The sequence below is a fragment of the Aptenodytes patagonicus genome, chromosome 4, assembly GCF_965638725.1.
Source record: "Aptenodytes patagonicus chromosome 4, bAptPat1.pri.cur, whole genome shotgun sequence".
Lineage (NCBI taxonomy): Eukaryota > Metazoa > Chordata > Aves > Sphenisciformes > Spheniscidae > Aptenodytes > Aptenodytes patagonicus.
In genome coordinates this window covers 43,773,348-43,790,862 of record NC_134952.1, presented here as the reverse complement: position 1 = coordinate 43,790,862, position 17,515 = coordinate 43,773,348, and the positions used below count along the sequence as shown (strand labels likewise).

At 38.8% G+C, this 17,515-nt stretch overlaps 1 protein-coding gene across 5 annotated transcripts in view; it reads left to right on the top strand.

The window, feature by feature from the left end:
• CLCN3 (chloride voltage-gated channel 3) overlaps window positions 1-17,515 on the top strand; it is a 73,703-nt gene that overhangs the window by 22,811 nt on the left and 33,377 nt on the right. For 2 of the 5 annotated variants that reach the window (XM_076336528.1, XM_076336524.1), the window contains exon 1: window positions 7,415-7,639. The exons of 2 other annotated variants lie outside the window; for them this stretch is intronic. In XM_076336528.1, coding sequence (XP_076192643.1) covers window positions 7,558-7,639 — 82 coding nt within the window. In that variant the 5' untranslated portion in view covers window positions 7,415-7,557. Of the gene's footprint in view, window positions 1-7,127; window positions 7,151-7,414; window positions 7,640-17,515 lie in introns of those variants that run through there. One more of the 5 variants, XM_076336527.1, reaches the window with a different exon arrangement.

Genomic DNA, 17,515 nt, shown 5'->3' with positions numbered 1-17,515 from the left:
AGTGGAAAGAATCATGGATTAAAATCCCAAGTTTCCCACCAAAAAGAACTGCATCAGAGCAGTGATTCAATTACAGCAACTCAGTGAGCAGGTGTATTTATTAATCACCAGTGTGAGGTATCAAACTGTTTATAGCTTAGGTTTTGCTAGACCTGTATACAATGTATACTCATTAACAACAAAAAAAAAATTCTTCTTGCCCTTGTGGTTTGTAGTGGTCTTGATCCTCTAATACAATAACTATCTTAAGAGCTCTTTTGTTAGAACAGATGGTGAAAATTTGATATCCATTGCTACTTATTTCTTTCCCTCCACAGTTACCTCTTTTCCAGGTTAAGGACTTCTGGTTTGCTCAGTTGGACCTTGCAGCTATCCCATGCTTTGGATCCTTTTTAGTGCCCCTTTCTGAACCTTTTCTAGTATCTGTAACTTAAGGGAGGGATCAGAACTTCACACAGCATTTGGAAGATGAGCATGTCATGGAAATAGAGTAGCAAGTCTTATTCTGACCACTACTAAGTACTGAGCTCATAGTTTCATGGAATTCAAATATGCCTGGCATAGTATAGTATTATGTATTAACAACGTACAAAATCGCTGTTGGCACTATGTTCACACAGCTTATGTATGTATGGAGAAGATGTAATATTCTTGAAGATAGAAAGTAAGCTTAATGTATATAGCATATCTAGGGAGGAATACGTGTTGGTGCTCTAATTTTATCCCCTGCACATACTTTGAACAGTAAGTTGGAAATAGTGGCCAAAAATAAACAACCCTAAAGCAGAATAAGGGCAATCTAGCAGATAAAACCTCTTTCCTTATATGCATTTAGGTAAAGAGGAAAACCAGAACGATCTCGGTAGCAGAATTTTGGCTAGTCCTAGAAAAGGGAGAAGTAAACTTTAGAAAAGCTGCTAAGCCAGGATTGCTTCCTACTAAGGATGCCAAATTTTCTTGTTGAGGAGTTATAACTACAGTTTTAGCAGATTGGAGTGTGAGGAAAGGACACGTATGCAAAGGTGAAAATGCAGCAGGACTGACTTTCTTAGTAAAAGTCTACCCTGTAAAGAAAAAGAACAGAAAAAAGATAGGAAGTAGTTAAGAGGCTCTTAGAGAATCAGAGAAGGCAAGTTGTTTGCAGAAAATAGCCTGCTTTTGTTTCCAAGTTTTGTTTCCAAGTCCTCCTTGCATGATTAGTACAGTAAAAGTATGTCAGTTTAATGTCAGTGTAGAACTGACCAATTAAAAAAAAAGAAAGAAAACAAAAGAAAAAAACCCACCTCTCACAGCTGATAACTATATGTAGTCTGTTGATGTCAAGGATTTTCTTCCAGCATCGTTGGGTTATAGATCAAGAAGAGTGTGATGGACAGCCCCAGAACGAAGTGAAAAGAAAACTGAAGAGGCTAGTCTTGGCTTCAGTGTTTTGGGCCAAGATGTCAAAGCAGTCTTTAGGGACCAAACACTTGGTTTTTTTCCAGTTTATTTTTGGTGTTAGTCGTTAATGTTGCATCATGATTTCATTATTTCCCCTTTTTTCTGTCTGTTTCTTCTCCTGCCCTAAAGTTTTGCATGGCAGTGGCGAGCATTTAGTCGTATTTCACTGATTCGCAGTGAAGGTTCAGCTACCCTGGGGGGAAGTCAGTCTCAGAATTGATTACACAACATGCTTGCGGCTATATGACCTGTTCTGCTGCATTCTGTTTGCTTGTTGGGTTTGACTTCAGTTACCATCTTCCGTGTCTACACAGTGAGTAAAAGCACCATTGGAAATTATACAATACTGTAGAAGTATAATTCAAGAACCTGTGGTTGGCCAGTAAAGAAGCCAGCTTATTAGGCTCGATCCTGGAATAAAGTGTTCTCTGCTGGATGAAATGATTGTGAGCAAAATTAAGTAACTAATTTGTGGGAGACAAACGATTATGAAAAAAGAAACTGTGATTAAGGAGTTATTTTTTTTCCTGTATAATAAAATGCAAATAGAAAAAAATCTTATTGTGTATTACTGTTAAGTGCATTCCTCTGGGGTTTTTCTGACTCCTGTTTTGTTTAAACCCCATCTGCCTTGAACTACTCAACAGCATATGTTATAAATTTGTTTTCTTCTGCTTTTACATTATATTCGGTCTAAAATTTTTCCTGGCATTGTCTGTCTGCCTCATTGAGGCTTTTGATGAGGTGGCAATGGAAGCAGCTTAATGGAGTCTTCTGTATATAGCTTGATACAGAGCTGGGAGCCTTTTGCTAACACCACTGTGATCAAGCAGAGTGTTCTATATAATGCTGATGAATGAAGTTTGGGACTCTGTAATTTAAGATTTTAAAAATATATTTTTTACTGTATATTAATTTGAAGCTATGTATAACTGAACCTTTTTCTCTCTTTTTTTCCTTTTCTTTTTTCTTTTTTTTTTTTTTTTTCCCCTTTTCTATGATTGCATCTTTGAGTTATTTCATCCTGGACCATGTCTGGGTACCGGAGCTGGGAGAAGGGTGTTGGTCCTTCTTTTATCATCTTTAGTGTTCTCACTGCTGGCTCTGTGTGACCCAGATGAGAAAGTTGTATGATTTTATGCAGAATGAACAGAGTCAGACTGAAGGGGCTGCAAAATCAGTAAACTGAGGCAAGTTAAGTATGAGGAGAAGTCAGGCTGGTAGAGGGATTAGACCTGGGCTTAATTTGGCCACATGGATTGAGGAAAGGGTAAATGAAAGAATAAATTGGGAAAAGGGCAGGAGATAAAGCTGGAAAGAAAAGGAATGGAAGGAAGAGGAATGAGACACAGTAGGTTTTGAGACATTTTGTGTATTCTTTGGGCACCCTGTTTTAAATGGATGCTTCCATGCCCAACCTTCAACTGAGGGTACATATGAGTTAAATTCTTTTCAGAATGGTTGGAGATGGTAGCTGTTTTGAGGAGTGCTCTATTACATAGCATTTTTCAAGAGAACATTATCTTCTAGCTCTGCTGAAGGAGAAGCTTTAGTTTTGAATAATAATAGGAAAGAAAATGACAGTTAAGAATCACAAAAATCTTTTGCGTTAGTCACACTAACATTTGTAATTATCAGACACGCTTTTGGCGTCTCTTGTTACTTTAATGAAACCATTCAGCATCCCCAATCTTACATTTTGGAATTTCATAGAAGACATGATTTTAATTTTCATTACCTGGTGCAATGATATTACATATTCTGTCACTAAAATAAACCAAGTAATTGAAGGAATTGAGAGAATATGTTTGGTTTATATGTAAAAAGGTGTTTGACTGTCTTCCTTAAACCTAGCTTACTTTTTAATATGAAATAGTGGGATAATGCTTCAGAATTAACGTCTTCCCTCCAACCTTGGGTGTGCAGGCTGTCATGCCTCTGTGATACTCCCCTTCTTTTCATTGGCCTTGTTCTGTCTCCTCAAAACACCTTTCCCTGGGTGTATCCGATTTGTCTAATCTCTGATTTGTTCTTGTATTTTCAGATACTTTATCTTGAATGTTTTTCTTCTCTCCCCTTAAAAGGGAAAAGATAAGGTGTGGAGGGAGGATTAAGGTATCTTTCTTCATGCTCAGTATGCTTTAAAGGTGTGTCACCCATATACATTGTGATATTTCTAGAACAATGGACTTAAAGCCCTTTTCTGCAAAGATAAATGCATCTAAGTGATGCTTAACAACAGTATGTGCCTTATGAGAACAATGGGAGCGCTCAGATGTGTGATGTTATTTGGGCGTGGAGGATTTCTGGGATTGAGGCCTTAGTCTATAACTACTGTGATGAAATCTCCTGGAAAGCAAGCTGCTGTACAAACCTGCTGTTTACATATGAGCTGTTCTATGCACTAAATCGGCCATTTTAAGGGGTTCTTGGTCATTGAAGATAAGGCTATTGTAAAACTAAGTTTGGACAACAAGTGTTCATAATGTTATGTACTCTGTAATACCCAAATACCTAGTTAACTAGAGACACCATTTCACTAACTACAATTTTGGAATTTGCTGAACTTCACAACAGAAATAACTGTCATACTCTTTTGACTATAAAATTATCAGCCAGTTAAAGTCGGACACTATTTCAAACCAGGTAGAAAAAGAGTAATTTTGAAAGATGAAATTGTGTAGACTTTTAGATATTAAAAAAAATACTGGCTTAACTAGGTCAGGTTAGCATGCATAGTATCTTTCTCTCTCTTGCTTAAAAAACCCCCACTTTTCATTGTATTACGGGAAAGGGAACGCACACAGTGGTAGTGTTATAAACAATGAGAACACAAGCTACTGGTAATTGAGAAGGGACAATGACTGTTCTGCTTTTTAAGACTAGACAAAGAAAGGACTGTATTTGGCAGCCAGTCTATAACCAGTGACCTGGGAAGAGCTGTTACTATGTAATATTAGGTAGACTCTTGAAATTCTGTGTAGCACATATGAAGTGGTATCTGTTTTACACTGCAGACTTCTTGTCATTATTTTCCCTCATATCTAAAGTTTATCAGGTATGCCTTCCAACTAGTTACACCCTTTATCTTTTCCAACTCAGACTGAATTTTAGACTTGTGTAGAAATTTTGCATGAGCCTTAGTCCAGTGAACAAGTTTAGGCCAACAAGTTAGCCATTTCTTTGCTGTGACGGATTTTTATTATCAGTTCTAAGACATGTCAGGCCTTCGGTAACCACATCAAACTCTTAAACTAGCGGTGATCTTCCAGACTGTGTTAATACAAGTCCTTTATAACCTTTATTTCATATTCTTTCAAATATGGAGTTGAATTTATAGTGTTGTCTTCTATAATTGACATAATAAATGCACTAACAGTTCATTCTGTAATAATTCTTTCTTCAGGTTACAAAAATTATTGTTGTATTTCTTCGTGCTGTGAATGACTTTTTATTTAGGGCCTTACAGTAAGATTACAGACTCTTTCCAGGTGCTGTTGAGATAAGAAGTTGAGAATGCTCGGAGATTTCTGTTGTACTACTTCTTATATCAAAGTAATGTGGGTAATTTAAAGCTCAGAGGTGCTTAGGTTTGTTTTTTCACAGGCAAAAATAAATGGTGAGAATGCATAATGGCTCTGAAAGTCACACCACTTTTGGATATTCAAGATCTTAAAGATTCAGTTGCTCTTGTTGAAAAGGTGGTTGTAGGAGGCTACTCTTCAGAAAGCATTTCCTTGTGTAGATCACAGCAAATGGAGATGTCTCTAACTCAGTAGAAGACACGAGTATTTTAGAACCGAGTATCTGTGGCTCAAGGGTTCCCTTTGTCCTGGAGATAAGATAGTCTTTAAGGTTTTAAAATACATTTTGCTATATGCTCTTTTTTTTTTTTCCCTTCCTTCATTCTCACTTGTTTTTCCATCTGTAGAGATGCTAGCATTTTCTTAATGTTTGTATTGGAGCCATATTTTTAAGATTTAATATATTGACAGGTCTGTGAAGTAAATCCAGTATTTCTTTGTCCTACTCTGTGCTCAAAAAGATCATTTGCAGTACACAGCTTGTAACATTGGCTTATAAAAGAAATAACTTCCTTAAGAATATACTTGGAAAATTATTTAAGAAACTAATGCATTTGAAAGCTAAAATAGTTGTCTGTCTGTCACACTTACAGAGGTGAAAAGGCATACATAATAAAATTAATTCCTTTCCTTGTGTCCTGTGTGAATGAAACTGAAGCCGGGCCTTGGTGCTGCAGGCATGCAGTATTCTCAACTTTGCTAAGCATGAATAGTCTCAGTAATTTCACTCAGTTATGTAAATCGTGTGTTTGTGTGTATACACACACACATATGTACAAGAAATATTAAAGTGTTATACTGAGGCGCAGTAAGTCTAATGACTTGCATATCCATTTTCAGCTCTTGAGAGCATTTTTTTTTCCTTTTGGGTAGTTTGACAAAAATGTATCTGCAACTTAAGTGATAGCATAGTTAATGTATGACACATTTTTACTGAAGCAGAACACTTAAAACGACTGAGAATAATAGATCAGGGAACCATAATTTTATATTACCTGCTGGAGGGGAAAAAAAGGAAAAACTGTGCACATCTTACATAAGTATTTCATTACAACTGAACTAACACTGGAAATCTCATGTAAAATAGTACTTGCAAGATAGGACCAGTACAAGATCATACAGTAAACATAAATTAATATATGGTTACAATATATAATAATGTCTGTTTCAAGTGCAAGCAATTATGTAGATAGTTTACGATTTCCTGTCTTTAGATACTGATTATTTGAAGTGCTTGGGTTTTGCCAAAGCTGTAACAGTCACTGTTGGATGATGTATCGCATGAACGCCTTGGTTAGCATTCATGTGGGTGTTGCCTATTTTGAGTCTGTGACTTTTAAGGGACTTGGAGCATGTTGTCAATGTGTAGAGTAATGCAAGCTGAATTACGGACTTGTGTTTATTACATTCCTCCCCCCCCCCCCCCGACCTTTTTAGTATGAATACGGATATGATGCGGTTGTAATACCAGAATAATCATCACAAAAAAAAATTGGAGACACCAGACCATTTTAGTTAAAGCAAGAATTTAATTACATATTTAATGCTTTTGATTACATATGTTCAAATCTGACATTCACTTCTGTAGAATCGAAAGTTCTACACCATGAAGTGGGGGTGGAGGTGAAAGTGGGGTAAGCTAACCCCCTGGAGCAGAGCGCTTGGCTTTTAGCAGGTTACGTTGTTCTTCCTCGGTGGCAATCATTTTGACGTTTGAAAAGAGTAAATAAAATTACTGGGAGACAGGCTTCCCCCCACCAGCGGTAATACATGAATTTTGACTTTTTATGTCCCTTCCACATAAAATGTGATGGTAGCTGTTTAAAAGTCTCTGCCGGTGTGGCTGCAGAAGGGCGAACGGAAGAAGTTCGAGTACCTTCCTTGTCTTCGGTGTCATGCACAGAGATGCGGGTTTGCCTTTTTAACCGAGCCGGTAAACCCACCGTTCACTTGTTGAAAGGGCTGGCAGCCGTGGCAGCTTCACGCGTGCAAGTGAACGTCTTCCGTCGTTCGTACGTCTGTCACCATGACGATTCCCTTTGACACTTGAGCCGTAGGACGGGGCGGGGGCAGAGTTGGCGGAGAGAGGCTGAAACCCTGTGCACCCGGTCGGGTGTACCTCTGCCGTAAGTTGCAAACGGGCTCTTCTCTGCTTCTTCCCGTCAGCAATTAAATACGCGGCTTCGTTGTCCTCTGTAGATGAAACGACCCGCAACGGTGAGCGCTGTCGCGCGTGGCGGCAGCGTCCCCCGCGGCGCGCAGCGGGAGGCGCGGGGCGCAGGTAGCGGGGCCGCGCCCGGGGCCGCCCCGCGGGGCCGCGCCCGCCGCCCGCGCAGCCACTGGCAGCGGCAGCGGCCGCCCCGCGCTGACATCAGCGGCGGGGCAGAGCCCGGCTCCTGCGCCAAGGCGGCGGCGGCGGCGCCGCGCAGGCCGGGTCCTGGTCAAATATGGCAGCGTCCCCCGCGGCCGCCCTTGTGTAAGAAGTGCCGCGGCCCTTCCGAGCCGGCAGACGGGCCTCGGGTTCGTCACATCCATGGATGTCTCTTCTGATCCGTATCTGCCCTACGATGGGGGGGGAGGAGACGGCATTCCGCTCAGGGAGTTGCATAAACGAGGTACGCCGAATTTACGTTGTTTGAGTTACTTGTTTGCCTATCTGGATGTGCGAGACTGCTGTTCAGGCTCGAAGCAGAGGTCTAAAGCCTTGTTAATTATTGCATTGCTTTGTGTGGCCAGCTTGATGCCTTTTATAGAAGGAGAATTCAGTTCTGGCTGGTTCCTGTGATTGTTTTCTCTGTGGGCAGATTAGTCCTGCTTCACATCTCATCGGCTTGTGACTCCATCTTCGATATGTGGCAGTCTTTCCCCTCTCTCTCTCTCTCTCAAATCAGTAAAACCATCTCGTGCACAAAAAAATCCACAATTTTGGTTGTGACTGACCGTGGCCAAATTAGCAAGAGTTTATTCAGTAGGCTATTTTCATGCCTTTCACTAGCTTGAATAGGAACAGTGTTTGTCTAGCTTTGAAGTTTCCGTATGTGCTTTTAGACTTGACTCTCTGTTGACGTCTTTGATATGTGAAGGGAAAGCCATACAATTGTAGTATGTCAGTTAAGCCGATATTGATGAGCTCTTAAGAAACTGGAGCTTTGTGGTAGGTTCTTTACACTGTTGCTTGCAAGGAAGGATATTTAAAAAGAAAACAGTGTTGTCAACGTTCAGGAAAAAAATCCTCTTGAGCTTGCCTTTTGTTTCTTACTGCAGATTTAAAGCAGAATACATTCTATGAAGACTTGATTTTGTACTGAGAGAAGATACTGCAGGAGTAACTTAAAGTTGTGCCTTCAAATTCTGAGGATATGTGTCTTTTTTCTTGGTTGGATTTCATGGTTACACTTTGGTGTTTAAAGACAGTAAATGTGGTAAATTCTCACTTCAGTTTTGTTTAAATTGGCTAATCTAAAATTAGAAAGTTACCAACATTTATGGCTGCTGGCGATGGCATTAGAGAGGAGGTAGGCTGAGAATAAAGATAAGATTTACATAAGATTTTTTTTTTCTCTCCACGTTAATTTATTGTTTCACCTTCCCTTGTAAACTCTTATTTCTATAAATAAATTAGGTCACACTTTTTTATGTTTATCTAGCATTTTTATCTGCATTTTAGTAGTTTACATAAAAGGTTATTTGTTGTCTTTTTATGATTCTTAGAATGTTTTTCAGCATATGTTAAGAATATCAACAAGTTCTAATATGGCTTAGAGTATTTTAAGACAAGCAAATTTTTCTCTGCCCAGATCATTATTATATAGCAGGTGCTGGATAGTTCTCTAAGTCAGATTTTAGAATCACTTCTGATGAGAAATCGAGAATGGTATTTGCTTAGAACATTTGCAAGGTGTGAATTAGAGATCTTACCAACGTATATAAATACCTGAAGGGAAGGTACAAAGGAGACGGAGCCAGGCTCTTTTGAGTGCTGCCCAGTGAGAGGACTAGCGGCAGTGGGCACAAACTGAAACATGGGAGGTTCCCTCTGAACATCGGGAAACAGTTTTTTTTACTGTGAGGGTGACTGAGCACTGGAACAGGTTGCCCAGAGAGGTTGTGAAATCTCCTTCCTTGGAGATACTCAAAAACTGCCTGGACATGGTCGTGGGCAACCTGCTCTAGGTGGCCCTCCTTGAGCAGGGGCATTGGACCAGGTGACCTCCAGGGGTCCCTTCCAACCTCAACCATTCTGTGGGTGTAGATTTGTAGATAGTTTTAAAGATGAAAACTGCAAAACAGCCCTATTATTACACTTTCAAATTCTGCAAATTATAGTTAGACATCAAAATGTGATCAGCTGTATATTCCTGGAAATTACCAGATTTTAGTTGATTTTACAATACAAAAAGTAGATATTTGCAGTGCAAAATGGTATCTGGCACATTGGAGTATTGCTATTAAATATACAGTTTACAAATACTGCAATGAAAGCAGTCGAGGCTTCGACTAGGTGTTCCCATTGTGGTGACACCGCTACGAGCTAGCAAGAGAATTCCCAGTTGTGACTTGTCACTTTTTGCAGTTTCATTGAATTCTGTTAGGGCTTGTACTTCCTATGTTCTAATACTGTATTTCAAAACCAGTGTTACTGGTGCTTCTTTGGTTTGCTATAGTGAGTTTAGATTAAAACAAACAAACAAACAACAATAAAACCCCAACAATGTTACCATAATCTCTTGCAAATCTTAATTTGTCAAGTGCGTATGACTCGTAAGAAAATTGAGTCTCCAGACCAGTTTGTTCCATAGACTTCTTCAAAATTTGTGGGTATTTCCTGCTGATGTACAATACCACAGTAATCTGTTGTTGTTATCTAGCTATCAAGTTAAAGCTTAAAATGCTGACAGACAAAACCAGAAATTTAAAGTAAATTCTTGACATTTCTTTATTATCTGTGAGGCTAGAAAAAGGATAATACCAAGATTTTTTTTTCCCTCTCATGTAGATTTCAGAGCATTGTAATAACAAGCTAAGAGAAAATGGATAAGGGTATTTTGAGAAAACAAGCTTAATTGTTAAAGCCTGTGGATCTCTTTCCCTTATTCACATACTGACAGCTCTTCTGTCCTGCAGAGTAATGTTCACGTCATGCAAAACTGCTTTGTAACATCAAAGCATTTGTTGCGCTAATTGACTGCAGTGGCTCACCCAAAGTGGCTGTACCTCAGCAATGATGAAATGACTCTTTAAATCATTAGGGGTCTTTGAGGTTTAATTAACGGCCTTTACTAACGTTCAGTGAGATGAAATACAAAGTATTATAATACATTATTATTATTAGAAGCCTGACCCATTGGTTTGCATTAAGAAGATGGTTTTTTTTTTTCAGTGCAAATATGATGTGAAACATCAAATGGAAAGATTTTAAAGTATGTATTTATTAATTGTGTTTGTCTTTTAATGTTGATTACTCATCATTATCTCTTCGAAAAAAATACAGATATTGTTGAATACTTCTTATCAGGAGTTCCTTTAACTTGCTCTGTCCTGAGACTTCTCTTTATGTGGTACTAAGTGCATCGTTCCAGACCTCCTTATCCTCTGTGATACACTGAAATAAAACTGCAGGGACACAGTTCACTTCTACTCTGTTCTCTGGTAACTAAAAGAGTTAAAAGTACTACATCTCTCCTCAGAAGGGGTTTTAAAGTCCTGATTTAGGATTGCATATATCGTAAGTAACTGACGTGTACACTTTTTCATAAGAATTTTTTTATATAATAAACCATATGCTGGAATATATATTGCATAAATAAATTATTTGTGTTGCTCAATTCTTTGCCCTTGGATTTATTTTTACATCACTTTTGCTAGCTGGACCCTTTTGAAAGTTCCAAATAATCAGTATCTTGCTTGTCTTCCAGCCATTCACAGACATGCTCACGCTTGTTGATTCCCCTCCCTGCTTTTTTTTCCTAAATAAGCATTCATTTTACCATTCTTTAAAAATTTGAAATCTGAGCAATAGCAGTACATGTATAGCGGCCAGGCTACCAGCAGCAAAACTTGAGCTTCCGCAAGCACGAGGGTTGTTAACTCCCTTTTTTTTGTTACATACACATAAGCACATCGTAGATTTTAGATTTTGGAAGTCCTCAAGCAACATTAATGAAATGCTGTACCACTAATAACCTGCGATTGAGTCAGTAGCCAGGAGATGTGAAAATTACATATATAAAGAGCACACCAAATTTACTGATGACTTAGTTTTAGTAAACCTAATTTTTTTTGAGAGACAAAATAACTCATCATTTCATTTATTGTGCACCAATCACTACTGCATGTAGGTGCAACTCCTGTTGCTTCGACTATACTATTAACAGTAACATTGGGGAAGTCTTTCCACCCCTGCCCGCCCCCTCCCCCCCGGCCCCAGCTTCACCTCTTATCATAAGCTATGGGGCAGAGGATATTTAATAATATCCTAGGAAGAGTTTGAGTCAGATGCATACTGAGCCAGTTCAGATCCTCTAAGTGGTAAAAGTTTTATACTTTTGTATTTTAGGCTGCATTTCTGCGTATGGGCCTCTTACGTTTAATAATTAGTAGATGAATCAAAAGCCATTACAGACTGAAATTCTCAGTGTGACCTTTGAAGTAAATGGGTGTGAAAGTTGTGTACACATGCTCAGAGCTAGAGTTTGACCCTGAAATTTTATTGGTAGCAGAGGGAGAGTAATAAAATTAATTTTTAGACTAATTACAGGCTCATGACAGAAAATGTGATCAAGGTTATTATAGTTGTCTATTGTTGAGCACTTTGAGAAAAAGCATTGCCTGGAGAAACTCAACATGGTTATGGCACTGAATTTCTGCTGCACTTTGTTCTAAGGTTCCTAGTACAAAAAGGGGAAAAGGATTTTCAGTTATGAGTTTAGCATATTTGACTTCGGTGATTAACAGAAAGTACCATGAGATATAACTACAGTTCTTTGTAGGTAGTTACAGGTTATCTGTCTGCATGTGCTGTATGACTGATAAGGTTCTCTATTAGGCATGTATTTTTCAATTTTGGAAATAATTTTGAGATGTACTATTATCTGAGATATTAGAAAGTTAATGAACAAACCAAGATTATGCCCTCCTCGGGCCTGAACGTGGATAATCATATTAGCAGAATTATTATTTTTGTTGCATCCTGTCTTTGCCCTCCAAAACAACGTATAAGTAAGTAACTCTTACGTACATGCAGCAGCAGTGCTTGGAAATCTAATTATCTGAATTTCTGTTGTTCTGACTCATTGCCTTGGCCGTTGTTAGATGATAGATTACTTCCCTTTTGTTATCTTTGCTTTATCTAACTTCATATATCTTTATACCTTTTATTTTTCTCATCTCCTTCCTGCACTCTTCATCTTCTATTTACGTTGTAAATTTAGTAGTGTGGGCATCCCCATAACTCCTCACTCGCATATCTGAATAGATTATTATAGACATAACTAAATAAATATAGTCCATTCTGCCTTTAAGACTACAATAAAAGAAATCTGTAATAATAAAGCCATTTTTTCTGCTGATTCATAGAAACAGAAGTGTTTCTTCCACCTAAAGTAAAAAGCCAAAGCTATTTATGTTCTTTTTTATAATTATGCTGTACACATTGAGCAATACTTGACCTCCTCTCTGCCTTCTTCTCAGATTCCTGTGCATTTGCAGTGCATGCAAGTCTTCAAAAGTCTTGATTTAACTCTGAGATGCTACTATTCAGCTTTCATTTAACTCCTACTTTTTTAAACGTTATTTTTAAACCCAGGTTTATCTTTTCTTTTTTTTTTTTTGGCAGAAGAAATGGAGAGGAGGGGGATTATCACTCAGTACTTTGGTAAAGCATTTTTTCTTTTCCCTGTTCTTCAAATCTTGTTCTGAGTCTTCCTGTTTCCCACCTATCAGATATTTTCCAGCTGATTTTTTTCAGTTAGTGTATATATAGTTTTGTCATTTTTGTATGCATTTTGATTGTAATGCAGAGACCAATTTGTGCTTTTAAGCCTTTGATGCGGTTTAGAAGAGCCAGCTGAAGAGATGGGCTGAGAATTCATAGTTACACACAAAGGGGAACGTATTACTTGATTAGAAAGACTTTAAAATCATTGATCATCAACAGTAGGGAATGATAGCACTCTGGCACAGCATGCTGTGCTTCTGATTCTGAAATTTAAAAATTATTTCTAGCCAGGAAAAGACAATAGTGCTTAATGACTCTTCTTGAGTGGTTACAGACAAATTTAAATAAACTGACGATTGTTTCTTGGGGTTTTTTTTTATTTTTTTATTGCAAGCCTCATATTTTGAGGTCTGAACATGGAGACAGAAAGAAGGTCAGGCACTAACATATATCTTGTGTATACAAATCTTCTTTGTTGCAAGTGTAAATGATCCTTATGGTGTGCGTTGCATTCAGGGTGCTTCCCTGCCCATTCCCCTTGCCACCTAATACCCAAGGACACAGGAGTGAAGCAAAGCCTTGGATTAGTATCTGGCCTCTGGAAAGCTACAGCCCCTGCGGATTTTAGCACTCAGCAGGTTTGGATGGTCATGTCAGGGAGAGCTTATTCCACCCTTTGGTGTAAACTGATTAGCTTCGTTTTCACTCACAGAGGTGCATTTTTTCTTTTTTCCCCTCCTTTCACGTTGCTCAGAGTAGCACAAATAAAACACATTGCACTGCTGTCAGCCAGAAGGACAGCTGCTGAGGGGGAATACCGTGTAGTTGTGCACTGTCTAGAAAAAGGGATGTGTCAGCAGCAGCAAACTAGTGTATTCTTGCTGTAAGAGTTAGCAATTACGTAGCTTGTAGAGAAATACCTTTGAAAAATTGTGTCTTAGTATTGCTCTAGCATCAACTCCAATATTGACATTGCTTATCTGTTGTTGTGTTCACAACTCTGAAATGTTTTTAAATGTAGCCACCTTCGGGAGTTTTGGGCTCTGTGAAATGGATATTACTGTATAGTGTCTGGATATTAATATTTATATAGAAGTTTTGAATTGTTTCCAGCAGAAAGATGTAATTAAAATCTAACAAGACCCCAAGGGTGCATTTATGTATTTCAGTATAACTAGTCTGGCAGTTTGTTGCTGTGGAAGGGGGTGAACTTGCATGTCGTTTCCCATCTCTTCTCTCAGTTCTTGCTCTTGCACTGGCTCCGTTTCTTGTCTGACAGCACGGAAGCTTGATTCCCAGTTCTGTATAATGGCAGAAATTTTTTTTTGTTAGTTTTGTCTGCTTAGTTGGATTAGCATGTTTGCTTGGTTTACTGTGCAGTTGGATCCAAGGGTGACAGAGCTGATCCAAGGGTGAGAGTGGGAGTGTGTGACCAAGAATGGGAGGGAGAAATAGGGGGAGCAAGATCCCCTATTCGGGTGGCAGCAGTCTGTTAGATCAGCTCAGCCTTATTGTGTAATTATGTCCTGAGAGATAGGTCTCATTTCATAAAACAGAGTAAGCTGATACATGTTCAGTTTGAGACAGAGTGGTGCATTTCGTGATGTGCATTCAGAAGATGTATCATATGCTGTGTAGCATATAGAAGGGGTCTTAAACTTTATCATAAAATCATGGTCTCTTGTTAACTCTGTTAGCCACCCTCTTGAGCCTGTTCATGTCTCAGTTCCGTACCTTATTTTCTATGGAGGCTGTAGCCATGTGGATTTGTTCTCTAGGTGATACTGGGTGATTGTTCAGATAATCACATGGTGGAGAACCACATAAAAATCTATCGTGCACCGTTTGATTACCCCAGATGCAGCATTTGTCTTAATTCTTGATGCTTCTCTACTCATTATTTCTATGAGAAAAGGAGGAACACTGCACACAAGGAAAGAGTTGGGAAGGACTGTTGAACAGTTATGCAGGAATCGGGAGCATCAAGTATGTTGTAAAACCCCTTTCTTGTGTGAAACTATATTTGGATAACTGTGAAGCACTAGCTCCCTCGTTTCTTTAACTCAAGGTGTTTTAAGTGTACTTTCAGTGGGATTTTTAAATCATAGAGTGTGGAAACTGGAACCCACTGCCTCCCGAAGAGAGAACACCAAGAAGTGAGGAGGTCCACTGGCTGTTCATTTCTTCATGCCAGGGACAGGATAGCAGGACCCTGAAGATCTTTATGATCTACTGGGTTCCTTCACTGGGAACTTGCTCCGAGAGATCTGTGAAGTGAAAAATGCAACAGCATATGAATTTCAGCAACTCGCGTCTTGATTTGTTAGTGTTTTAAAATGTTTTCTCTTGAAAATTTTTGAACTGTTCTATAGTGAATAGTCAGTAATGGTCTGCTCGTGTTTTAAGGGTATTAGTCCTTGCTGATGTGATCTTTTTCTTTTTAAATGAATTAGGTAAAAACTTACCAGGTATTTTTCTTTAAAAAAACACAACTTTCATCAGCTGTGTGTTGCCCAGGGTTGCTTTCAAATCTGAAAGAAATCTACTGTGTTGCAAAAGGACAAGGGAGTATGGGATCACTACTAGAGGAGGTGAGGCAGCCTTTGAAAATGCTGTGCATGGCACCTGAAAAATGCTGTGTGTAATCTACATAAATCAGCTTTTTGTCGTGTTTATCATAGTTCCAACATCAATCAAGATTGAAGACTGCTTGTATGAGGCATATATATAGAATAAGAAAGAAAAGGTATTCCTTGTCTCAGGGGGGACATAAGGCAAGGAGGAATCTGTAATGTATAGAACAATGTGTGTGAGTATAGCAAAATACTAGTTCTGTAATTTCTTTGTTCCTGCTTTACGTCAGGAGGGACTAGGTAAGCAAAGCAGGAGGTTGGGTCAGTGTTGGGATCTAAGAGCCATTCAGTATAACTTCATGTTCAGAAGGAAATGAAGGAGAGCAATATGATAAGGACTGCTTTTTCTGTCAGGCATAGTGTCCTCTCAAGCGATTTTGGATTGTATTTTTTTCATTCTCATTTAAAAAAAAACCCAAACAAAACCCCCACTTCTTCAGAGATGAGAGCTTTTTTATGGTGTTGGAATCTACTTCTCTTATTCCAGTTTTGTCCATGTAGCATTTTTGTCTGTTTTTGCTGTACCTCATTCTGGTCACGTGTCCCAAAGTACAGTGTTTTACTGTTAACCTTAATGCTTATTACGGCTTTTTTCTTTCAACATGATGCAATATTCTTTATTAGTTTTTTGTTGGTTTTTTTTTCCCAACAATTTCACTTGAAGCAGTTCTTTAGCACTACCAGAACTGATTGCTGGAAAGGATCGTGCTGAAGGCTTGGAATTATATCTATGGAAGGATAACAAAAGTCAGGTGCCTTCCTAGAAGGTAGTTCAGGCAAGACCTATAGTGACTTAATCACCTAAAAGAGACAATCTCCTTTCTCTGAAGCAGCATGTTGCTTTCATTGTCTAGAAGCTTACTGTCTGCAGGCTTGCAGTCTGTGATTGCAGCAGCTCGCTAGTTATGTGTTGAGAATACAGGATTGTTAAAGATCCTATTGGAGAAGAGTGTGCTAATAAAGGGATGCCAGCTACCTTAGTTTTGCAAAGTATGGAAGGATTGTGTTGAATTTGCTTTGTAAGGATTCCTGTGAGTTGTATTGAGCCTTTGAGAGGATCAGTATATTACTATTTGCCTCCCTGTAGTAACATGGGTTAGTTTGGAATAACAGTAATAAGTTCTGCCTGCCACTTTTACCATCTGCTTCCCAGTCTAATAAAGCCTTAAGCAAACTCATAGGTAACAAAAAGGTGGCTTTACTTTCTTTACAGCTGCAGAATGCTTCAGGTGTGTACATATGGAAAATGGAGGTGTTCTCTTATCACAGCTAGAGGCTGTGCCTGTATGCCTTGTGTGCTAAGCGCTTGTTGTGGTTTTTGAGACTAAGGCAGCTTGTGTTTTGATGAAAAGCACTTGCATTGAGTTGTAGCCTGAGAAAGAGTCTTGAAACTTGAGGACTGGGGAAAAGGGGGAGGAAGGAAGGGGAAGTACTTTCTAAACGTTGGGAATGTCCAGAAGGCTACATTCGCTAAATGTTACAATTTATCAGGGTAATGATGATTTCCTGCTTGGAGGTTAGAATGCTGTGATGAAAAATCTATATTACGGTAACGATTTTAACAAAATCTATTCAGTTGAAAATAATAACACTTTGAAACTGGCAATTAATGATGAGAATTTGCATGTGTGTATGCTGATGAGAATCATTATCGTCATAGCTGGAAGGAGCGTCTTACTGTGTGAAATGCTAGAGAAGGAAGTGAGGAAAGGGAAATGGAAGTTTGGAAAAGTTAGTATTGGTAAAGGTATATTTCTCTAAATTCCCCTTTAGAATAGTTTTATGCTACGTAGATCATAATACTAGCTGGAGAATGTCCTCTCCCACTGCTGTCAGACTTACGTATCTTAGATACAGAGCATCAGATTTCATACAGTTCTCCTCTTTGTGGTCCTCTGTAGGGCAGCCTTTCTACCACACAC